The 25,642-nt window shown below is 35.7% G+C and overlaps 1 protein-coding gene across 1 annotated transcript in view; it reads right to left on the bottom strand.

Moving 5' to 3' along the window:
* ankmy2a (ankyrin repeat and MYND domain containing 2a) overlaps positions 1 to 25,642 on the bottom strand; it is a 51,081-nt gene that overhangs the window by 15,056 nt on the left and 10,383 nt on the right. The window contains exons 3-7 of the mRNA XM_028817027.2: positions 14,980 to 15,118; positions 8,266 to 8,364; positions 6,321 to 6,481; positions 2,460 to 2,674; positions 782 to 917 (exon numbers count right to left, since the gene is read on the bottom strand). Of these exons, the coding sequence (XP_028672860.1) occupies positions 782 to 917; positions 2,460 to 2,674; positions 6,321 to 6,481; positions 8,266 to 8,364; positions 14,980 to 15,118 (750 nt within the window). The remainder of the gene's footprint in view (positions 1 to 781; positions 918 to 2,459; positions 2,675 to 6,320; positions 6,482 to 8,265; positions 8,365 to 14,979; positions 15,119 to 25,642) is intronic.

The raw sequence follows: 25,642 nt of genomic DNA, 5'->3' as shown, positions 1-25,642 counted from the left end.
ATCAGACTGCAGCTGCAGCCTCTAGCTGAACTATGGTTTTACGCCAAGCCTCTCATATTATACAGATGGTGAGGTTAATGATTTCAGCATAATTTCTCTAGTGTTTCCTTAAAATAAAAAAGATATTTATCCATGTATGCATGACAACACCACATGCTCAGGATTATGGAGTAACTGAGAAGGACAATGACCCTTGGGGAGTGACACACTATATTACATATAATGAAATGTTCCCCTTTCTCTGTATGTTGAGAAATTTCTTCTGCATTACCAAATAATTAAAAGTCTCTTAACAAGAACAATAAATTAGTCAACCACTGCTGTTGCAAAGTACAATTTATGTCACAATTCACATACTAAAACTGTCACTGTAAAAAAAATTTAAAAAAAAGTATGATGGCTAATCCACATGTAGTGAATGTGCTGAATGTTTCACAGAAGTGTTGGCACTGTGTCATGCTGAGGCTTTCAAATAAATATATTAAGCAGACTGTCTAAACACACCGCAAATGGGTGCTAAAACCAGGTAGGTACTGTCTTCAAAAGAATGAGTAAAAGTAAAATCACAAGCACACTGCATACATGATTGAAAAAGTCATTGTTGTAATACTCATACTTTCAGAATAATTGGTAGCAAGTAAAAAGAACGGTAATTCACATTTATGGCCCATAGTTTTAGAAAATACCCCAGATGAGCATTTGCTGTATTCGCCTATACAGTGGAATAGTAGACAAGAGTGATTAGATTACCATGGAAAAAAAAGTACATGGTGATACTTACTATCTCTACAGGAGCAATAGTCCGCACTAACTGCTGCAGGAGAGTGGCATCACAATATGGAAATTTCTTGATACATTCACGAATGAATTTTTCCTGGTATGCCATAAAGCCATCTGGGTCTCTTCCTTTTAATAAGCTTTTAAAAATACAAAAACTTATTTAAATAAATATATCAAGTGAGTACATAAACTAGTATTAAAGCATTCAACACTGAGGTACAGTACGTATATCAGTCCATCCATTAATCCATTACCAATTTAACCCCACTCACCAAGTTAAGAAGACTTAAGGACACTTGTTTGTTCATGGCATTTGCCTTGTGGCCACTGCAAACATTTTCATATTTCATTATTTAATATTTATTTTCAGTAATTACAGAAAAAGCAAACAACTTACTTTTAAAAACATATACTAAAATGCTACATCAGCTATGCGGATTCTCAATGTGTCCAGTTATACATATTTAAGTTTAACAAATACCTGTCAGGTTGTCCTGCTTTTTCAATAAATAGCGCTCATTTTCTCCTCCTACTTTTAAAACAAGCATAGCGCCTATATAATGCCTCACTGTGAATGTGACTGCCATGTCAGATGTTTTGTTTCTTCTTAATTTTCTTTCTTTTCAGTCATTCTGGTGTGTAGTCAGACCATAGTGTGTGTGTTTTTAATTAAAAAAAACTACTACAAAAGTCCCCAATTCCCACCAGGGGAAAAACAGTGTTCTATCTAGCCACGTGGCAGTTACAACAGGACAGCTGGCAGACATTCAGGCAGATCAGCAGCCACTTCAACACCATTGTCATGATAACTACTTGCAACCTTGCCCTGGATAAGCAGGTACAAAAATGGATAAATGGATGGATGATGAGCACAACGGCTGATTATGATGCTTATATATTATTGACATCAGGTACCAGTTTTTCTCCTTTTTAGTTAAGAATACTATGAAATGTTTAAATAAGGGGAGCACATTCCATATTCTAACATGTCCTTTACATTAATGTGCCTTGGGCATCTGAAAACAATATGTGACACTCTAGCTCAAACCAGAATTAAACTGTTGATTTGGAGGGGGCACAGATTTTAATAAAATAAAAACGCATATTTTGCCTCTAAAGTCATTCAATATCAGTACATTCCTTAATGGGGATTGTGGACAAAGTGAATAATATGCAGTGTAATGTAAAGAGATGGGCTGGCAATTTCTTAATTAACAACTCTGTAAATTATTGCAAAAAAATCATTGATTGCAAAAGATTTTGATCACACAACACACCTTTACACTGGGCATAAGGTAAAGACTGGTAGTATGTATATAGAAAAATAAAGATGCAGCTGGAGACTGACAGACAAACAAACAAAACAAACAAATAAAATCTGTCAAGCAATGGTTTGTAACAGTTTAAGGATTGCAAATATTAGTTGAATTACTCAATTTTATACCCATTACAAGAAGCATGCTGAGTAAAAAAACAACTACAAAACTTATTTTAGCATATGCTGGTATTTTTTCTGATAGGTACTGCCATGTGCAAATCAATAGGTATTTTGTGAAAAGTCATTTGTATTTTGATTAACCTGAAGTTAATTCTTTAATGGCAAAACATAAAACTATACTCTTATTAACAAACATCACAATTCTTCATTTCAGATATAAGCTAATAGAACAATATTTCACCTTTTTATAAGACCATCGAGTTTATCTTCACGTTCCTTCAGGAAAGCAATGCACTTTTGTAGAACGCAACTAATGTAATGCATTTTCACAGCCAGCACCTCATTCATTTCTTTTTGTTTCATGCTCTTCTCGCAAATCAACTCCAAGACTCTGTAGCACTTTTCTAGTGATTCCACATCAGCAAGCAAAAGGTTCTCCTTTACCTTCATTACAATCTGTATAAAGCAACAGAATTACTGTAAAAGGCAAATTATACACAAATCAAGTCAATCCATCCTTGGAAGTTTACATTTGTATTTGCTCACGTATTTCATACACATACTTCTTGAGCCTCTTAAGTTTCACTTCCCAGTGCAGTCACTTATAAATGAAGTGTTCATGTCTGCTTTTTTCATTAGCAACATAGGAAAAAGTGAGCAGCGCATCACAGCTGAATAAACCAGATTTCATTACAGATCCCACCTATGTCAAGCCGTATACAGTGAAAGGTTCATTACCATTGTAGCTAAGGTTCACTGCATTCCAATGGTATATCGTGGTTTGTGATTGGTCATTCATATTACATGATACAGCTGTGCGTAAAGGACAGGAAATATATTACATGTACGGCAGATCATCTTTATGCACTGTAACACACAAGTTTCTGTCAGAGTGCATATGGATTGCTTGGTTGGTTAGCAATGACTTGAAGTTTGCACTAGAGAAATGTCTTTTTCTTCAAAAAAAAAAAAAAAACCCTATGGTTCAGGAAGTCCTAGAAAAGTTACAGAATGGTAGTGGTGCAGAATATCAAAACCCTGAGTCAGATTCTCATCACAGTTTGACTCTACCGAGAATGACACGTTGCCTGAAGGACTCAATGCTGTACTTGATTTGTAAGCACCGCTCATAGCATAACTTTGAAGTGTCGCAGTGTGCAGTTTTACAGTTAAAGTATCATGGGTTCAATTACCATACTCAGAGGCTGTCAGGTGCCCCGTCTCTGTATGTTAGTTTTTTGTGCAGTGTTCTTCCAGTTTCAACTTAGGTACCGGCAACGTACCTGCTCACAGTGTGACTTGGGAATAACCCCTCACCCAAACTGTTCTCCAATCGATCGAATGTTATTGTTCCACTCAGCTGTTTTAAGTATGCCAGTTTTCGACTTGTTATTAAGGTTAATTGGAAAGTCTCTATTGGCCCCTGTTTAAATGGTTTAAGTGTATGTCTGTGTGTGTGTACGTGAGTGAGTGAATATCTCCTGGGCCCTGTTCAGGGCTGTTTCCTGCCTTGCACCTGCGGCTGCCAGGAAAGGCACAGCCTCCACCCCATTGCCCAGGACTGGAAGAAGATATTATACAAAAGTATGTATGTACATAGTTTATTCCAGATATGAAATGCAAGAAAAATAAAAACAAAAAAGAAATAATAATAATAATAAATAAAAACACAAAAACCTGTGGGGCAACTGCAACAGAGGACATGAGAAAATGTGTGAATTACCACACAAAAACCTCAATCTATCGTACAAAATGTAAGGCTTCTCTTGGTCTAATGGTAAGTAGAAATTATTTCAAGGACTACCTTGAAAAATAATTTTAAAAGTAAAAGATTGGAATAGTACATAGTTATACTGTACATGCATAGTTGTAAATAGTTTATTTGTTGTTTAAGAGTGATAATATTTATATATACACATACAAATATTTTTAGATTTTAGAAAAAAAAATTGTAACTGCAGCTACAACACTCGTTTTGATAGATTCTTTAAGTGTAAGAGGCTAAATGTTTCCAAAATGTGACATACAATGTTCCCAAAAAGAAGAGCACCTTGTGCCAAACAGTGTAACTTTGCAATACTACGGGATATGCAATCTAAACTTGGTACAATGATAGCTGACAGATTGGGGCAAAAAAAGAAACTTGATTCCAGACTTGTGCATCATAAATTGGATTTTACAGCACATTATCAAGACAATCTAATGTTTTTGTATTTTATTTACTGTAGTTGATATTGGTGTGAAACAAAGGTTTTTTTTTTATTCATTTAAAGACTTTCTTTTAAAAATGTGGAGTTTTATACTAACTACTCTTCAGCCATTTGCAGCTCTTTTATTACATAAGCAGAATGATATTTTTGGGTAAGTAATTTAACTGAAATAATGCCAAAAATCTCCTAAGGGTATAAGGGGTTAAATCTGTCACATTTAAAAAAAAAAAAGCTGCAGAACCTTAGCTATCATTTTTAAATTTAAAATTAAAATAAAACTTGAAAAATAAAATACTTGATGTGTTTCAATTCTGAATATAGCCTGCACTTATTGCCAACTTCTTTTTCAAGTTCACATTTGGATTCTTGGAACAAATCATTTAGACATGGAAAAGATTCCAAATTTCATTTAGCTTTATAAATATATTTTGCAAAATAAGCAATTCTTGTTAACCATAAATAACATCTTAAATTTAGATTAGCAGATCACATTTAATCAAGAAAGTATATAGAGAGCTTTTTGTATTTCAAATAATCTGACAAGAATTTTGCCACACAACAGTCATCTGACATCAGTATGTAACAGCAATACAGTGTGTTCAGTGCTAAAATCTTCACATGCTATGGTTGTCCCGAAATTCGTCTTCAACTCGGTCTCATTTGGCAATTGAAGATGTGTTTGTGTGACATACTTGACAGAATAAGATACATAGTGACTGCTACTCACACCAAAGTGTGTTTCACTGATTGTTTTCATTGCAAATGTAGATCAGACACTCTGACAGCAAAACAAAATCCTGGATGCCATTAGGTCATGAAAAAGGTGGTGGCCAGGTTGCTGGCTTTCAAGATAGCCACATTTCTAGCTACTAACTGTGATGTGCATTGCACAGACTAATCAGACCAATGGCAAGAAGATCAGCACTTACATTTGCTGTCTGTCAACTATGAGATATTCACTTCACAGCAAAAGAAAGTGGTACAGGCTGGCATGTAACGAAGACCTGTGACCACTGCCTGCGCTTCAGTGCGAAAATCGAGAACCCATAACACAACAAGACAATGCTCCACAGGCTAAAGCGAGAGGTAGGCCTGAATACAGAGTCACTGCACAGCACTCTGGCATTATGGCCCACAGGCAAACCACGCTCACCTCACGATATAGGTTAAAAGCATGACAACCATGAAGAAATGTCAGAATTTCAGGAATAATGTTAAAAACATGTAGCAACTAATTATCTGGCGAACAAACGAATGGACGAAAGAAAGAATGAATTATATATATAATAATCCAGCTTTCTCTTCAACATGAGAGTAGTATATAGTGGTGCATACCAAAAAACGTTCTCAGGCCAAAAATGCCTCCAGCTCCCAATTAAAGGTCTTAGTAGCTTTTTATTAAATTTTACTTTAACCTACTGTATTTATAAAACTTGATTAAATATAAGCAATATATCTAAATTACTCCAATGTTTTCAAATAAATGGCTCCATCAACTTTCATGTTTACTGTGTTAGTTTTATGAGAAATACTGTACGTGTCAAATTTCACTTATAGAAGACTGACTCCTCATTAAAATTGCACTAAGCAAGACATTTAAAAAGTGTGTAACTAATTTTTGCATAAGCAGGACAAGGCCACTAATGAATACTGCAACAATAAAAAATATAAACATCACCTAACAACCACGTGAACCAAGTTGTATTTACATTTTTTTTGTCAATGAATAACTCTGTTAATGATACTAACTCAATATAGTCTACTTTCAATAAATGCTCTTTCAAAACTGCAATGTTATTTCATGAATGATTAATATTGATTTTTTCTTTAATGTAATGTAAGAAGGTATGATTATTTTTCATTTAAAATGCTGTATAGGAAAAACAACATACCTTGACAGGATGCAAGTTAGTTGTCATCATGATTTTGTGCAAGGGGCCAGCAAGCTTAGTAGGAAGTTTTGGTTCTTTATCAAGTCCTTGTGGTTTTGTGTAATAATCCAGCTTATCTCGTGAAAAGAAGTTATTGATAATTGTTACACAGTCATGCTGGCCTATGTATGTAAAAAAAAAAAAAAAAAAAAAAACGAGAAGCAAAAGAGATAAAGGAAAAAAATTTATCTATTTCTCAGGAAATGAAGGCACAAGTCCAAGTAACTATCACAGAATGATTTGGGCAAATAAAAAATCATCGCTGTTAATCATTACAGAGTGAGAAAATCCCTAATGTGAGAAAAAGCAGTTCAGAGCAGCACTTCCAAATTCATGCAATTAATAAATATGTATGCACTTTGTGTGACAGACATATTTAAATTAACAAAGCATTTTTGACAAGCTTAACAAGTATTAGGAATGACGCAAAAACTGCACAGCTATGCTAGGTCCTATATAGATTTTAAACAAAATGAAAACACTATTGGCAAAAGTGATCTAACAAATGAGACATCAATAATAAACATAGTCTACCTTTGTGCCTCTTGATCAATGTGTAATTATCAATGAGTGATGATCAATGAGCAAGTCAAGTTTTTTTAAGTAACTATTTGTAATAGCAACTCAAATTCAATTACAAAATACACTACTAGTCAAAAGTTTTAGAACATCTCAGTTTTTCTTCAAATTTAATCAGTTGAAATGCAATGAATGGCCTAAAATGGTGAAAAGGTAAGCAGCAAACTGACAGAGGTTTAAATGTAAAGTTTAGGTTAGCAAAAACTGAAAAAGTTGTTCTTTAGGGAGCAACTAATAGGTTACAACCTACAGGTGTTCTGCAGCAATTAAAGTAAATTAAGCCTTGCAAGTTGAAGCAAACAATTTGCACAAGTGTCCCAACGTCTGTTGATTACTTAAAAACCCTCTGTCTGCATTAAAGAACAGTTGGAACCGACTGTGTTACTGCACACTCTGAAGTACTACTTGGACAACATTCCAGTGATGATGGCAAGAAAGTTGCAATTAACAAATGAAATGAGACTGAGCATTGTTACTTTTAAAAGTGTAGGATTTTCATTTAGAGAAACTGCAAAAAAAAGTGTCAGTGTCGGTGTCAGTATCAGTAGTATCCTTTCATGATCCAACGGGCAATTGGAAGAAACTCTGATAAGAAGAGATATTGCAGACCCAAAGTCACAACCCAATCAAAAAACAAGTTCCTGGGGGTCACCAGCTGGTGTGACAGGCGCCTCACAGCACAACAGCTTCAAGCACAGCTTAACAGTGGTCGAAAAAAGCAAGTCCCAGTTTCAACTGTGAAGAGGCGACCTTTGTGCTGCAGGTTTGACAGAGACAGTGGCAGTAAGAAAGATATTCCTTAAAGGACAAAATAGTGCCTTGAAATACCAGCTGTGGACTTCTGCAGACTGGAAGAAAATCTTATGGACCGATGAATCAAAATTTGAAATCTTCAGTTCATCACACAGGGTGTTTGTATGCCAAAGGACAAAATAGGGCCTTGAAATACTGGCTTGTGGACTACTGCAGACTGGACAAAGTATAGAGTTGATAGTGTTGTTTTGATCTTTGAAGAATTTCTGTCTGTTATTTGGACATTTGTTTTCTTCAAGTTTAGACACAGTTCATTATTCATAACCTCCACTACCATTTCTCAGTAATATGGCATTAATAAAATGTAAACTACACTTTTCACATATGCAGTATACAGTATGTAGATGTTCTGAATATGAGCCATGTGCTAGTACATTCTTTATTCTGATCATTATATCTGATAAACCCTTTTTAAATTTCCTACAGTTTATACAGTGGATGATGTAGTTGTTTAAAGGACAGGGCTAAAATTTCTTATAAATAAACAAAACAAGTGGAGCTCATTCCAACATACCAACAAAGGCAGCCATCTGTGCTGCTGTCCTTCCCACTGAGTTTACTGCATCAGTATCTGCTCCAGCTTCCAGCATCATCAGTGTTATCTCCTTGTTACCTATTTTTATTAGAATAATTATATTTAATGGTCATATTTACCAAAAATTGAGAAAGGTATCATTAGTTCATCCTAAAGACATACTTTTGTGTCCAACATTTCTCAGCTGAAGGCAGCATTTTTATATTCACTATGTGTAGCATATTTAAACTGAAGTTGTGAGTATCACATACTCTTTAAAATCCACCAAATTACAGTAACTTGGATTTCATGAGTAGGAACACATAACATCATACATTTTAAAATTTTTCAAGTGGGGAAAAAAGGGTATGCTTTTATAAATTGATTTACATAAAAACAAAGGTAACAGAGAACAATAAAAAATTAGATTTTAGTTTAGAACCCAAAACACAGTATTTTTACCCATTGGATTTGTTTTCCCGATTCAGGAAAAACAGTGACATGAAAACTCAATTTTCAAATAAAACTAGAATCTGCTTTGAGCCTTATGCTGAAATCACTGTGCAACTTACAGGACAACTGAAAACCATCCATCCATTTGTGAACACATTGAAAAATATTTCACTGTAATACTTAATACACTTACATGACTCTTGCTTTGTACCTTCCTAGTAGACAGAATTAGAATAAGAAGGATGAATGGCACCTTCTTGCTCTTACTTTTCTTGCTTCACATGACTGGCCTTGTGCTTTCAGTATGGGAGCAGGCACAGACAAAACTGAATTGAAAATTACATTTGCAACTCACAAATACAATGTGATCTAAAACATCTGTGAGGTTAGATTAGTGAATGAATTTACTTTATGACAATATTTACCTAAAATGGGCAACTCACTAGCTCATTTAAAATGGTATAAAAGTCTGCAACCTGTATCATGAAAAATTCACACACACCAAAGCAAGAACTAAATTTGAACTTTATTGCCAAGCAATGCAGTTAATGGGAATTTCTCTTCATGTTACATCTATACACATAACAAACGTAAATACAATTAACAGCATAACATACAATATCTGATACATTCCCAACATAATATACAGCTACTGTATATGCAATAATAATATATTGCACAAAAAGACAAACATATAAAACAATTTCATTATGCATAATTGCACTCATTCCCAGTGTATGCCTTTATTCAGTAAAATGTAATTTTGAGATCATGAAGAAACACAAATGAATCAGACACTGTGTTTAATCAGAGAAACTGCAGCAGAAAAAAAAAACTAAAAAAAAAACTTATGAGCCTAGTAGTTCTTGCTTTTAGAGATCAGCAACATTTCAGTGATGGTAATAGCTGAAGTAGATGAGCATCCCTGTGCCCTGTGTGTGGTCTTTAATTTATATTCCCAGTGCATTTTGTAACCTGCAATGTGTACAGGTCCAGTTTCAAGTCATCAATCTTTCTATTGAAGAAATGACTTTTGAGTTAACAGTTGTACTGCAATAACAGATAGTTCTGGAGAAAGTAAGGATTCTTTTAATGATAGCTTACTAAAACTGAACTGCTTTGGGATAGGTTACACTTTTTAATTTGGTGGTAAAAAACAAATACACTGAGCTTTTTTGATAAGTGAACTCTTTATCTCAATTCAGACGGTGATTGATAGAGGTGCCAAGAAATTGAATTCATTTCAGAGCTTTCTTCAAATTCTATGATTTTAACTTTTTAAATTCATTTTATAGCTTGGTATTAACTTTGACTTTATTTACATTTCCTGTCTCTCATTTTATTATTAAAAAGACTGGGGATTTAACATTTAAAATGATAAAATTAATGAAACAACATTAATGTTGTTAGTAGCCTTTTTAATACTCTAATTTTGCTTTTTTATTTTTTAGAGGAGAATTAGGTTTCGCCTTTTTCTTTTATATGAAAGGCAGAGTGCCATTTTCTGTTTGAATAAATTAATGCTAACTTTTGTTGCCTATTTTTAAAAGTTAAGCATTATGTATTTGAAGTTTTTATGTAACTTGATACATGTGCTTTCTCTTGATGATTGAAATTCTTTACCTTTGCTACAAAGTTTTTTATCGATTAGGCACTGAAGTGTGTTCATTTTTAAAGTTTTAGGTTTTAAACACTGAAAATACAGCAAACTGCTGCTCAGTGTGAGGAGATGTGCAGATGTACCACTTCAGCACTTCTACATTGCCTTCATCTTTTATTTTTCTAAAAATCACAATGACAATATGGGGTGAGGACACTTAACTTATTGTAAATGGTACCAAATTTTTCTTTGTATGAGAGTGTTCGAAATTGGAGTCAGTAAGTGTAGTGCAGCAATACATTGACTATCTGGTCCAAGTTATGCAGTTTATGTTTATTATATACTTTACAATGTAAACACAAACACACATACACACACACACTCACACACACACACACACACACACACTAGTATTAAGTATCCAGCACTGCTCAGACTTATAACAACAGTTCAATTTACACCATATTGGTTTCTTGAAATTTAAAGGTCAAACTGCTATACTATATACTTATTGTTTATTTTTTATTTCATATAACTTAAAATCTATATACTGTAATTTATTACATTATTTCATTTTGCAACAATGTTCTTATTCAAATATCACATTTGTAGTTTTGCAATGAGGTACAAAAATGAACAAATGGCTTATTGTGCCCATAATGGACCAGCAGCGCATAGCTTCCCTGTGAAAAGCATGGAGTAAGTTAGTTGAGCATGGAGTAAGTTAATGCCTTCTACTTCAAGTTTTAGCCTTGTTTACAGATACAAAATAATTTTTAAATCCAAATAGGACACTGCAGTCAACTGAAATCAAAATGCCTATTGGTAGGTATCAGAGGAATGTATGGAAAACCACATATGCTCATCTGGCCTAGCTTACTAAGATTATTACTTCTATAAGGCTAAGTATGGTGCTATTTGTTCAAGTCCAGTTCCTTTACACAAATTAGGCATGTCATTATTATTCAGAAAAATGATCAAAGCTTAAATTTTTAAAATTAATTTGTGCAGCTGTATAAAGAGCTGAGAAACTCAAAAGGATAAAATACAGCCAGCTGGCATTAACCACAGTGTCAATGAGCTTGTATATTTCAGCATCTCCAGGCAGCTGATATGGAGATATCACTAATGTTTTTATTTTCAACTGACAGAATTATTCAGTCATAAAGCCATTCATCAGTTCTGATGTTGCTGCAAATATTCAGAAAAAACTTTTGTTTTTAATTCTTGAAATGACTGTGCCACTATCCAAAATTCTAATGAAAGATCTATAGTTGTAAGATCGGATAAGAAACTTTGGCCCATAGAACTGCCATATGCACCAACTATACATAAAATTAAATCATAAAGAAAACAAACTAATATATAAGGATTGACTATGTATTCCTTAATAAAACACACCTACCTTCTAATTTCAGCAAATGACAAATTGGAGTGCATTACTGTGTGCCACGTACAAACCAAACAGCCACATATCACTTTCTCCCTAAATGTAGGACCTGCTATACTGTCTGTCTTCCCAGGATAGTTGCTCAGATTCCAGCATTACTTCTGTTACTCATCACAGGCAGTCACTCTTTAAGGCTTGGTTCCAGTAGGCAGCCATGAAGTTCACCTAACCTTAAATGTGCTATTGTAGTCTGCTTTGCACTGATAAAAGGTTGCAGCTGGCATCACTGTACGCTACTTTTTTGCCAGCTCTGATTTCGATATACAGTATAAGTTGCTCATGAGACTGTCACATATTTCTGTGGCAATTTAATTGCTCCATGATGTGACATGCCGCAGTGTTGCATAGCACTGAGAAAGCCAAATGCAGTGGAGGAGTGCAAAAGTATTCAATCCCCTTAAAAGTCAAAACTGGTACATACTTACCCCAAAAAAGTTAAAGCTGTTATTGCAGCAAAAGGGTACACAACAAAGTATTAATGTGTAGGGCTTGAATACTTATGGAAACACTAACTTTTAAGTTTTTCTTCTTCAGTTAAATATCTACAGAAAATGGTTTATTTTGACTTTGGAAATGTATTGTTACAACATAAGAGTTAACATTAAAAATACTGACTGGATAAATATGTGTACAAATCTTTTGTCATGCAGAAAATTATGATGACTTTCAAGGGGATTAAATACTTTTCCACACTCTGTATTATAAATGTAGAGGGTTACTGTAGGGATTCTAATAATTTTTCTTTTTTAGATTATTCCCTATACACTGCACTATAGAATCTTATTCTCACTACTCATTTTTATTGTAATCATTCCATACAAATAGATCAATTTTTACAAAAAAAAATAGGATTGAAAACAAATCAACCCCCGCCCCTGATGGAGATGGGGAAAATTGGGCAGGTTCTGTTTGACAAAGTTTCTAATTTGACGATAGTAAAAGAAATGTGTTGCTGGAAAATTAAATTTGGAATGTAATTGTTCATAGGATGCAAAGATGTTGTCTATATAAAGATCTCTAAGCAATTTAATCGCAAATGTTTTCCAGACATTAAAAACTGCATATGTTTGCGAGGGTTGAAAAAGGTGGTTTTCATGCAGAGGTGCCACCAATAAAAGATTCTCCATCTTAAAATGCTTTCTACATTGGTTCCATATTCTGAGTGAGTGAAGCACAATTGGGTTATTAGTATATTGGCGATAACTTGCATTTATTGGGGCACAAAGCAGGGAATATAGAGAAGTACTGCAGGATTTTATTTCTATTGCGCACCAAGCCTGTGTATGTTCATCTATTTGTGTCCAGGTTTTTATAGCTTGTATGTTTGCTGCCCAGTAGTAAAACTGAAAATTAGGTAGAGCCATGCCACCTTCTGTCTTAGGTCTTTGTAGAGTCGCTCTTTGGATACGTGGATGTTTTAGGTTCCAAATAAATGAGGTTATGGTTGAATCTAATTGCTTAAAGAATGATTTATTGATGTATATTGGAATGTTTTGAAATAAAAAGAGAAGCTTAGGAAGAATACTCATCTTAACAACGTTAATTCTTCCAGCTAGAGTGAGATGGAGGCTTGACCATCTATGCAAGTCTTGCTTAATTTTTTTCATACAGACGGCGAAATTTTGTTGATAAAGAGATTTATGTTTACTTGTGATATTTACCCCTAGGTATTTAAACTGATCTGCAATAATAAAAAGGAAGGTGTCCAATCTAATATTGTATGCTTGAGAATTCACAGGAAAGAGCACACTTTTATTCAAATTAATTCTGAGACCAGAGATCTTTGGAAATTCTGTAAGTGCTGTTAAGACTGCAGGCACAGTATTTTGTGGGTCTGATATATACAAAACCATATCATCTGCATATAGAGAAATTTTCTGTTCTTGTCCTTATCTGATAAGCATTTCAACAGTGAACTGCCAGTGGTTCAATGGCGATTGCAAATAGCAGTGGTGACAAGGGGCATCCTCGTCTGGTACCATGTTCTAGTTTAAAGTAGTCCGAGCAAATGCTGTTAATACAAACTGAAGCTTCTGGATTGGTATACAGTAGTTTGATCAATGCACAAATATTTGGGCCAAACCCAAATTTCTCTAATGTAGTGAAAAGGTAGTTCCATTCAATCATATCAGTTACTTCTGAGTCATGATTGCATAATTTGAAAAAATATATTACTTCTTTGTGGCAGGCAAGTAAAGTAGATCCAGCCATCATGACTTAGTTTCTTAGTAAATATTTTGATGCAGGATTGCAGCTTATTCACAGTGTTTGTGTTTGAGTGAGTTGATTACTATGACTGACTGCAAGTGTGTAGCTGAATTTTGTTTACTTGGGAAGACTTGGTTGTGAGGCAACTTTTTTGCTTCATCCGAAAATAATACCACATTTGTAATTTTATATAAACAAAATGAGATCATTTTCTATCATGTTTTACAGTAACATTGATTACAAACTTTGGGTTCTGTGCCCTTTGGTTAGGAGTACAAAGTACCTGCTTCCCATTTTTATAAATCAAATACTGCTTACTGATCAGGTGAAATGAAAAGCTGCTATGAAGCATGCTGTATGATGCAAAATATTTGTGCACAAATATAGTACACTTTAATAGGAAAAGGCCAAAATCTATTCTCAGCAGACACATTGCAAGTTGTCAGTTTAACTGTGTTACCATTCATTTCTATAGTCTGTTTACCATTTCAGTTGTAATTCTGTTTGAGTCTGATGCTGCAATCAAAGAAGGACAAGGGACAATAATTTAATAAAATAAAAATACAATACTTAGATCTCTGGGAAATTCAAGGGGATTTATACTGTTCTCCTAGAAAATCAAGTAGTATATTTTGCTGGATGGTTAGATTAGTGCTTGTGCACCTACAGTGTCTCTTCCCTGTGCATCTCGAAAGATCCATGAAAGTCATGTATACTCATAAATGAAGGCCATTCTGAATATACTAGGAACCAAAAAGCTTTAATTAATAATAAAATGTGATTTAATCATTTTTGTTATACTGATTAGATGTACAATATATTTTATAATTATGACATACAGGAAGTTGTTGAATTAAAGTGCTTACAATGTTTACAAAAAACTGAGATTCATAATAGTGAAAGGAAAAATGTCAAGGTCTCTACTGTTGGACAAGAAAATAACAGTATGTGTAATTATTTTTCAAGTTTTTTAGGAAAATACCAAAGCACATGGAATACTCACCTGAAAGTCCAGCGAACATAAGAGCAGTATATCCATGTTCATGTTCATTGCAATTTACATCAGCTCCATGCTGAAGTAGCAGACTGCATATGTCAGCTTTTCCTTTGTATGCAGCATGCATTAGAGGTGTCATGCCATGCTGTAAGAAAAGAATTAAAGAAACTGCATTATGAAATTATTCATTTTTATTTCCACTAACAGCGTACACAAACTCTTGAATTAGTTATGTGAATGGATCCAGATAAAAAATTTCAGGGCAATTTTTTTTATTGATTCAGCAGACTTCCATCATCATCACTAAGCATTTACTTTCTCTTTTTTCTGTCGGAGAAGCAACACACTGAGCTAAGCTAAGCCAATAATAAATAATAAATTTATACCATGATATAATTAAAAATTATTACAATTACAGCATAAATTATAGCATAATTTACATCCATATGTAGTGTAGTGAGTTTGCTTTCCTAGGGGAAGCAGCTGTCTTGAAACAGAAGCTTGTCGATTTTGCATCGTCTTTTTCCATCGCCTTTTCTTGTAAGAAGCGACGATGAAGTTCCTCTGCAAGTTAAGCAAAGACCACTCTTCTTTTCTCAGTGGACCCCATGCATGCCTTACACAGTACATGTGCGTACAAAAGAACCACCACCATAGCACTAAAATGTGGAGACTGGGCAAGATCAGGGAAAAAAAGAAACACAGTCACTGATTACAACCGCAAGATGCGAATGAATATGAATAATATGAATAATGTTGCATCCGTGCCACAATGTTTTCGGAAATGTACTATACAGGTCATAAAATGAATAATTCCAAATATCACATATACCCATGTCTGTTTTTTGTCATTGCGGCTTTGATATCATGGACCATAAGGTGCATACTAATTCAGCATAAGCAGGAACACTCAATAAAACTGAATAAAAAAAAATCAAGTGACAATGAGATACAAATAAGGCAGATTCACCAGCACTTGTATGTCAGCTTTTATCCCTCCAGATCAGAGAATTTCCAGTTCCATTGTCTCAAAACACCACTCACATCTACAGTTATTCCCAGTTTCAAATGAAAAATAACAGAGTCAGATCCCTGGTGGGGGTTAGTATATATTGTGATGGTGACTGAGAGAATAAAAGTGAAAAGAAACCTGCTAATTTTTACAAGTACTATAAATTTACACAGGCTGTTACAGATGCAAATCAAATGTATTTGAGTGTTTTTATTGTATAATATTAACAATAAGAGCAGCTCACTACTCAAAACGGTAAATATAGGAGGCAGTGAGGATCAAACCGGGAGACTCTTGATTACAAGTCAGCATTTCTTACCACTGTGCCACAAAAGCTGTTGTATCATCCTCATACCTTTTATGAAAGTGTTTATTTGATCTTTGGACTTCAGGCTTCACACATTATACAGTTCATGTCTACAGTTTGTCATTTATTACTAAAATATGAAAAACTTTTCCGTTTTAATAATGTGTTTACATTTACCAAGTGCATGTGTGTACTGTATAATATTAACAAAAAGAGCAGGTTACTACTGAAAACGGCAAATATAGGAGTGAGTAGGGATGGAATCGGACACTCTTGATTACACTTCGTTTGCGTCTGTACTTGTGCTGTTACTTAGAGAGTCAGATGGGGGGAGGGGTGATGTTAGAGCACGTGAGCTTATTCAGTGCAGCAGGAACAACGCACATGTTGATTTTTTTTTTCTTTCAGTACATGTGCCTTCCCTGTTTATTTATATATCTCTGCCTGTCTGTTTCTCTATTACGCAGTGCTCTGTCTGTCTGTGTGTTATGGATCTTAAAAATAACAGTTTTAGGGACAGTTGTTCATGTTAATTGCAGTCTTAATTGTTAAAAAAATATTTTAAAAGGAGCATCCCATATGAAAATATAACGATCTCATTAACTGACAGTGCATACCAATTTATAAATTTTATGTCCGTTTGAGGTTAAAAAGAAAAAAAAAAAAGCAACACTTTATCCCCAGCGGGGAATCGAACTCAGGTCTGTGAGGCACGGCAAAGCAGCTGTGCTCTAAGAAGCAAAACTTAGCGCGCTACGCCACGGAAACCTATGTATCCTCCTTGAAGTTTTTGTGAAAGTGTTTATTTGATCTTTGGAACTCGGGCTTTACACATTCTATAGTTTATGCCTACATTTTGTAACATTTATTACTAAAATATGAAAAAGTTTCTGTTTTAACAATGTGTTTACACAGATTACTATAGAAATGGAATACGCATGAAATGCGTGTGTTCCAAATAACGATCTATTATTTCCAGTCTAACACTCCATTTCACTCCCAGATAATCAATCAAGGCATGAGCTGGGAAAACTTCGCGCACGTTCTAAGTCGGTGGGGGGATGGAATAGCCGGCTGCTGGCAGCTTGTCTTTTATCAGCACATTTAGAGGACAAAGGATGCTGGCGGAGAGGTGTGAACGGATTGAAGAAGCGATTTAAGGTGGACCGGATCTACGAGTTTTTTCGTAGGCTCTGGTAATTCTAGCGTTAACCAAAATCTATATAACTATAGGCAACAGACAAACTAACAATATAATGTAATAAAGAAAATTTTAATCAGAAATCAAAGTCAGAGATGGATACTGATGTAATTCAAGTCCATTAAACATTCTGGCAGTCCTCCCTCATTAATGTGGCAAAATGAGAGCAGGAATAGATCATATAAATAAATAAATTCCAATAACAACTATAAGAAGAAATGCTGGCCTCCTAGGACCCAGGTTTGAGACCCCGGCAGTCATACCACCAGCTAGATCCCTCCATGTGATAATCAGCGAACTCTAATCGGATTAGTACTTACTTTATAACCCTTTTTAAATTTCATATAATTTTTTTCTTATTTTAAAACTTCCTTCATTAGGGTATATATAATGAGTTAATCCAATCTTCAGGAAAGAAAAATGCAATGCATTTCATTAGTCCACGTGACTAACAGCTTGGAATCTGTGTATCAAGACTGACATCCCTACTTGAACTTGTGGAGAGTGAAGTCGTGGGTATTCTAAAATAATGCACGGATCTTCAGATAAGAAATTACATTTTAAAATTGTACAAATCTTAAAGTATGAATAATTGTACAAACGAAAGGAGAGATCTAGAAACCTAATGCATCAATACTATGTGATATTTGAAAATTGTTTCTTTTTTTAAGTGTTATTAATTAGTTAATGTTTTCAAAATTTGAAGATGCCAGAATTTCACAACAGTAAGTGTCAGAAAGCTAACAAAGTAAGTGTTTGATGTGATCTGTAAAGCTACACATGTGGCCTTAAAATTACTTTATAAATGTAAGTGCTGTAAGGAATTTTATGATTTACTATTTCATGTGGGAACAATATTATAGTGTTTTGATTTTGCTTATTTTATAGCAGTAAACGAGGTTTATTTTGTAGAAAATAAAAAAAGTCTGAACTTTGAATGTGTGCATTGTAAGATAACTTGAGTAGTACATGATAATCAAAAAGATATACACACTATTATGCTATTATGTTATGCTAAATTTGGCTTCTACCACGTTATTGTAATGCTGGACAGGTTTCATCTGATATGATCAAAAGGAGTGGAAAAGGCAGGAAGTGGCCTAGAGATTTGTGTGAATGAATAATCATAAAATGTGATCACATTATAATTAAAACTAAAATGTGTTATGCACACTCTGAAATATTGACTGAATTTGTCCACATTACTGCCTAGGGAGATTATAAATATTAATCAGGATGATGTTACATAACTCTGCAACAGAAATAATTCACTCTCTTATTAACATTCTACCAATGAATCATTCTGACCCTAAAATACTGACGACTTCATCTGGGGAAACATCGCAACACACAAATTTCTATTAGCATGTTCCTTCTGTTGACACAAGCTGGACCTACTCTATTCAAATGTTAATACCTTTAAATGTAAACCTGTAGCACAACTGGGCGGGTCTGACCATCTTACTGCCACCTACAAACCTGCAAATGACAGCAGCAGCTCTCTTATTATCCAATCCAGAAATTCTTATGTGTATTTGTTTGTAATATTTTGATTTTTCTTGAGCTTCTGTTAACTATGCAATTCACCATTCACTACAGTTTGCACTGTATGTCTAATTGTTGGTGACAAATAAAATTTGATTGATTGAATGTTAGGATAAGTGTTGGAAATTAAAACGATGTACTTCTTTTTTTTTATTATTCCAAAGTATGGTACATTTTCTGTACATCATAATCATCTTCACCCAGACAAGAAACATTCTAAATATAAATAACAACATTTAGTACAATTTAAATGTATAATAAATGAATTACCGTAATATCCAAATACATACATAAGTATTTATAAGTTAACATCTCTTTCCCAATACACTAAAACTTGTAAATGTTAAAGTTAATTCCATTTAAAGTTATTTTTATTGATTTACTAACTGAAGGCTTTTGTAATTTCACTAAGCCTATTTGTGTTAAACATCACTTCCTTGTTATAAACATACCTTCCTTCATTTGAAATACAGGCATCGAGTATACATAATGTAAAATAACTAGCTAACTACAATGCATACAAAGAAAGAAAGAAAGGAGAAACACAATCTTCAGTTTATAATTTTAGCATCTGTCAAAAGCAGGTCAGAAAAAAGCAGAAACTTTTTCATCTGGTCTTGTCAGATGTAAGCAACTGCTGTTTCCAATATAAATCTTTTCCTGCATAAAGACACATATAATGACCACTTCACATGCTCATTCAAGATCTAAGTACATGCACCTGTCATGAGCATATGGCTTTACGTAACTAAGTAGTAAGCCGTTCTGAAATATTTTACATTAACTAGGGGTTTCATATGCATGGAAAAATCTCAAAAACAAGGAAACTATAGTCTGTTCTGTAAGCCACTTTCTATTCCATCAGAATATTCATTTATGTAGCCAGGTTAGCTGGATTTGACCTCAGTCCCTGTTCCATTAATGTAAAAATTAAAAACAAAATTGCTCTTTAAAGGTTTAGGTTGGGGGTATAATTCTTTAATTTCAACCTACTGCAGGTCAATAGTGTGTTTTGTTAACAGATATTTCTTTCTATAAGATTCTAATTTAGCCATTAAAAATACTCTTGCTCTTGTCTAAGTGATTAATCTAATTAACATACACTGACAGAGCAAAATTATGTTTTTGTTACTCCTTATTTAAACCAAAACAAAACACCTATCCCTGCCCTTTCAAATCAGTAATAAGTCAAATTATGTTAAGTAGCATGAGTTTCTTTGCTATAAATACATTGTACACTACCGGTCCAGTTTTAAAACCCCTCCGTGTTTCCAGTTTTCCTTCAAATTTAATCAGCTGAAATGCAATGAATGACCTAAAATGGTGAAAATGTAAGAAGTAAACTTTTATAGGTTTAAATTTAAAATTTAGGTTAGCAAAAACAAAAACAAAAATGAAATTAATAATATTACAATTAATTAATTAATATTACAAATTGACCCTTCTCCAGGGAACAACTAATAAGTTACAACCTACAGATGTTCTGCAGCAATTAAAGTAAATTATGCCTTACAAGTTAAGGCAAACAGTTTGCACAAGTGTCCCAACTTCTGTTGATTCCTTAAAAACCCTATGTCTGTCTTAAAGCAAATTTAGTTGCTGCAGAATAGGTTTCAACCTATTAGTTGTTCCCAAAACAATTAGTAATATTCCAAAATTTCCTTTTTTTCAGTTTTTGCTAACCATCCATCCATCCATCCATTTTCCAACCCGCTAAATCCAAACACAGGGTCACGGGGGTCTGCTGGAGTCAATCCCAGCCAACACAGGGCACAAGGCAGGAACCAATCCTGGGCAGGGTGCCAACCCACCGCAGGTTTTTGCTAACCTGAACTTTAAATTTAAGCCTCAATTTACTGCTTACCTTTTCATCATGTTAGGTCATTCATTGCATTTCAACTGATCAAAATTGAAGAAAAACTGAGGTGTCCTAAAACTTTTGACCATATAAGTGTACGCATAATGATCACACTGCATTTAGAGTGGAACCCTGATTTAAGATTCTTGAGTTAAAGGGGGTGTAAAATGAAAAAGGAGCATTCACTAGGTGTTTAAATAATCTGCAAAGAACTGCAAAGATTAAAAGTTTGCTTCACGAAAAAAACAAGTATAAACTCAGGGAGCACCTCCTGTCATGAACTATAACTTTTTAAATGTATATGCGTAGAGTGTTACTTTGTGTGTACTCTGCTCCAGAGCAAACAGACAAAAGGACATGGTGGTGGTGGTTGTTTCAAAACAAGATAATAGAAGTAGCAACGGACATTTCAACTCATATAACTCACAGGCTTGATGTTATCCAAGGAACCAATGTCTCTTTCTCTTCAAATTCTTCAAATTTTCCAAATAATACATAACTAGGGGGCTTTGCCCCCTGCTCACTTTGCTCGCCCAACCCTTCCCATCCAAGGGCATGCTATGCTTCAGCCACTTTGCGTCTCTGCTACTCGCGTTGTCAAGGGGGGGTGGGGTGAACGCACACTGAGTAGATGCGGTCTGGTCAGCTTCTGTCTTTCTGCTGCTGCTGCCTTGCTGCGTGTTCTGCGCGTCGATCATTTAAAAGCCTGTAGGGACGTCAAATTGTCTTCAGAGAAGATCACTATCGTCTCCTTCCAAGCCTTCCAAGATTTTTTTTTTTATAATAGAGAGATGTATATTTTAATAATAATGTTGTTAAAAACATAAACTAAACTGCCTTTCCATATTACAATTAAAGATACTTTTTCAGATTTTAAAGAAAGCATTTAATTACATTAAATTGCATTGTTTGTGTCTGAAAAGATAATTTTCAAATTTTCAAAAAAACAACACACACACACACACATACACACACTAGGATGTCTGCAGCCTCAAAATAAAAACAACAAAGTGTGAAAACCATGCCAACAGGAATCAGGCGGCAAAGGCAGTAGCAAGTCTACTGGGACTTGTTCTTTACAAGTGTAAACAAGCAAGACGAAAAAAACAGAACAGCAATTGAGCATTTTATTTTCCTTGTGGATGAAACAATACAGTAAAGACCATGTATTATTAAACACATGCTAGGTAATAGAACATTTTTAATGCTACTGGGACATCCTTTTTATGCCTTAAACACAATCAACATGTTTTAAGCTAATGCAAATATGACAGTGTCCTAATCTAAATACAATCTCTAGATGCCACAAAAACCAAGTATTACATGGGACCTATGATTAACACTAAAAACTTTTGAGCCTTTACCATTTATTGTAGCAATTATGCTACATGCTACACTTACTATACTACCATGAAAAGGGATAGTTCTGTGCCTCACACATCCTTTGTCTGGGTTTAAATAATGTACTCAGTCATTGTCTGTGAGGAATCTGCATGTTTTTTTTTACCTGGTATTCTTCTCACATGCTTACAGACATGTGATGCGGCCCAGATACAGGTTACTATATGCACAGAAATAAATATATTTAACAAATGGAATGAAAGAAAAACACTATAGTCATTATATAACACAAATAAAGCTACACTATTAATCACTGAACCAATACATTATTTTTAGTTGCAAGTTCTTGTTGATGCAATCTGCTTTATTCCACTCTCACTGTAGCTTCCAATGTTGTAAGATGCTTATTTCTGCACCTAGTCATGATAATTTTAATTTGCCTCATTGCTGCATTTCTTTATATCCTTGGATGGATGGAACAGTCTGGTTTTATGCCTAAGAAGTCTACCATCGACTGCATCGTGGCAATGAGGATTCTCATGGAGCGCAAACGCGAATATTGGCAGAGTTTCTTTGCAGCCTTTGTCGATTTTCGTAAAGCATTCAACTCAGTTGATCGAGCTGCCATATGGGACATCCTGAGGGTTCGCAGGATCCCCTCAAGGTTGCTGGATATCATGGCCGGCCTATACACTGGTACTGTGAGTGCTGTGCAGAGTGCAGGCAGAACCTCTGTGTTTCTCCCAGTTGATTCTGGGGTTCGTCAGGGGTGTGTTCTTGCTCCTACTCTGTTCAATGCTTGTATGGACTGGGTATTGGGCAAGGTCGTGGGGTCCAGCAGCTGTAGGGTATCTGTTGGTGAAGAAAGATTCACGGATCTCGACTTTGCTGATGATGCTGTGATCTTCGCGGAGTCAATGGAGGCTCTGATCGGGGCTCTCGGGAGACTGCGCAAGGAGTCTGAGTGTCTGGGCTTACGAGTTACCTGGATAAAAACCAAGATCCAGGCCTTTAATGACCTCTTGGGCACAGCCATCAGCAGTGTGTCTGTTTGCGGAGAGAGTGTCGACCTTTTCGAGAGGTTTACTTAGCTTGGCAGTGACATTCATGTCTCTGGTGACTCTTCCTATGATGTCAGTAGTGGGATTGGGAGAGCAGGGGGGGGTTGTGTCATGAGGTCGCTGGAAAGGGGTGTGTGGCACTCCTGATATCTATGCAAAAGGAAGAAGGTCCAAGTTTTTAGAGTCCTGGTGCTTCCTGTCTTGCTATATGGTTGCGAAACATGGACGCTATCCAGTGACCTGAGACAAAGACTGGACTCCTTTGATACTGTGTCTCTCCAGAAAATCCTTGGGTACCGTTGGTTTGACTTTGTGTCGAATGAGCGGTAGTTCATGGAGACCCGAATGAGGCACATTACCTTCATTGTGAGGGAGCGTCAGTTACGGCACTATGGCAATGTGGCGTGTTTCCCAGAGGGTGATCCAGCACGTAAGATCCTCATTGTTGGGGACCCGAGTGGCTAGACCAGGCCAATGAGTCGCCCACGTTAACACCTGGCTGTGGCTGATAGAGGGTCATTTCCAGAGGGTGGGACTGGACCGCGTGTCTGTCTGGGGGGTTGCCAACTGCGATCCCAAGTTGTTGCGTCATGTAGTGGGTGCGGCAACGCACTGTACCAGTGCATGCTCCCCGACTTGACTTGACCTTAGGATGATTAGGTGGATTCTTTTTCTATTTATGATTAGAACTCATAAATGAGACAAACAAAAATGTAATTTGATGTTTTGCAAGCATTTATTTTTGTGTCATATCTGTGGATAAACCAGTATCTAAAATTTAGGTGTGACATTCAACTAAAATTACAATACAGTTTTCCCATAAGAGTTTCCTTTATTACCAGTACTTGCAGAAATCAACCAGTTTAGACCAAATATCTTTATAACAAAGTATTTTTTTTAACAATGAGAATCTTCAAGAAAACATAGGTGCTTTGAACTTTTAGAACTTAAACTTCACAATGGGATTGTGAGTATCGCACTTGTTATTTAAAAATCCCACATAATTTAAATGAATAAAGACGTAAAACTCTACTGCTATTTCAGGTTTTTACTCATTTCAGTAAAGTCCCAATTTAATGTCTAAGCTAAATAAACTACAAAAAAAGTTCTACAAGCATATTTATTACAAATATCTGAAAAGTGTCAAGATGTATAAAACCTCAGCTCACATTCTTAGAACGCTTGTCTCTTTCATAAGAAAAAAATGTTGGAAACTGCAAATTAACAGTTAAACCACAATTTACATGAAAAGCAGATTCAAGAGGTAAGACATTATCCTATTCATTTTTTGACTATTAGAAATTTACTCACAACTATATTGCCAAATCAATATGTGGACAACAATACAAATTTCTATGCCGGATTGGTCGAGCCCCGGGTTAATAACGACCGCCACCAGTTCTGTTAGCCAACAGGTTGCTGGCGGAAATAGGGCTATTGTTAGCCGAAGGAGAAGAAAAGGGGGGGGCGACTTGTCCAGAGGCAGGAGGAGAGGAGGAAGGTAAAAAGAGTGGAACTGTTGGTAAGAATTTTGAATGTTGGCAGTATGACTGGTAAGGGGAGAGAGTTAGCAGATATGATGGAGAGAAGGAAGGTTAGGAAGGAGAAGGAAGGAGACTAAATGGAAGGGGAGGTCAGGTGGATTGGAGGTGGATTCAAATTGTTCTATCATGGTGTGGATGGGAGGAGAAATGGGGTAGGAGTTATTCTGAAGGAACAGTATGTCAAGAGTGTTTTGGAGGTGTGTGGTATAGCGGGTCCACAGCTCCTGTTCAAAAGGCCAGTTTTAAAATAAATAATCACTGCGCTCGCGGCTTGGTGAAGGGGCGTGGTGGTTGTGTGGCTGAAGCGGTTCTCAGGGCAATTTGCGATGTGGGCGTTTTTCACCTTAGTGCACAGGTGAGAAACAGCCAACATCCGTGATTGTTCCTGGGGCTGCTAATTTGCCACAGCTGCCATGCCCTCTTGATAAAATCAAGCGCGAGTCGGCTAAGGAGAAAAATGAAAGATTGAACGGAACGGAGGTTGCAGGAGAAGGCAGGAAGCAGCAGGAGGAGAAAGTCGGTGCAGGAGAGCGAGCGAGTGCAGGTTCGCGTGCAGCTGTAAAGGTAGCTTAGGTGTTAGGCAGACACTCGAGGAGTAGCAGTAGTGGTTGCTCCCGCAGAGTTGATTCTGAAGGGCGGGAGTGACCGGAAGGCGGATGACTCTCCATGTAAGGCCGTGGGAGTCAGGACTTGGGGTGTGTACTCCCCAGCGTGGGCGCCCTGGTCGCTGTGGAACCCAAGTCGCTGTCAGGAGGAGCCTACCGGAGCCAGGGTTCTGCGAGGCAAACTGAACAGCTGAA

Source organism: Erpetoichthys calabaricus, chromosome 13 (assembly GCF_900747795.2).
Source record: "Erpetoichthys calabaricus chromosome 13, fErpCal1.3, whole genome shotgun sequence".
NCBI classification, from domain to species: domain Eukaryota; kingdom Metazoa; phylum Chordata; class Cladistia; order Polypteriformes; family Polypteridae; genus Erpetoichthys; species Erpetoichthys calabaricus.
The sequence above is the reverse complement of the archived record's forward strand: the minus strand, read 5'-3'. Positions and strand labels throughout refer to the sequence as shown.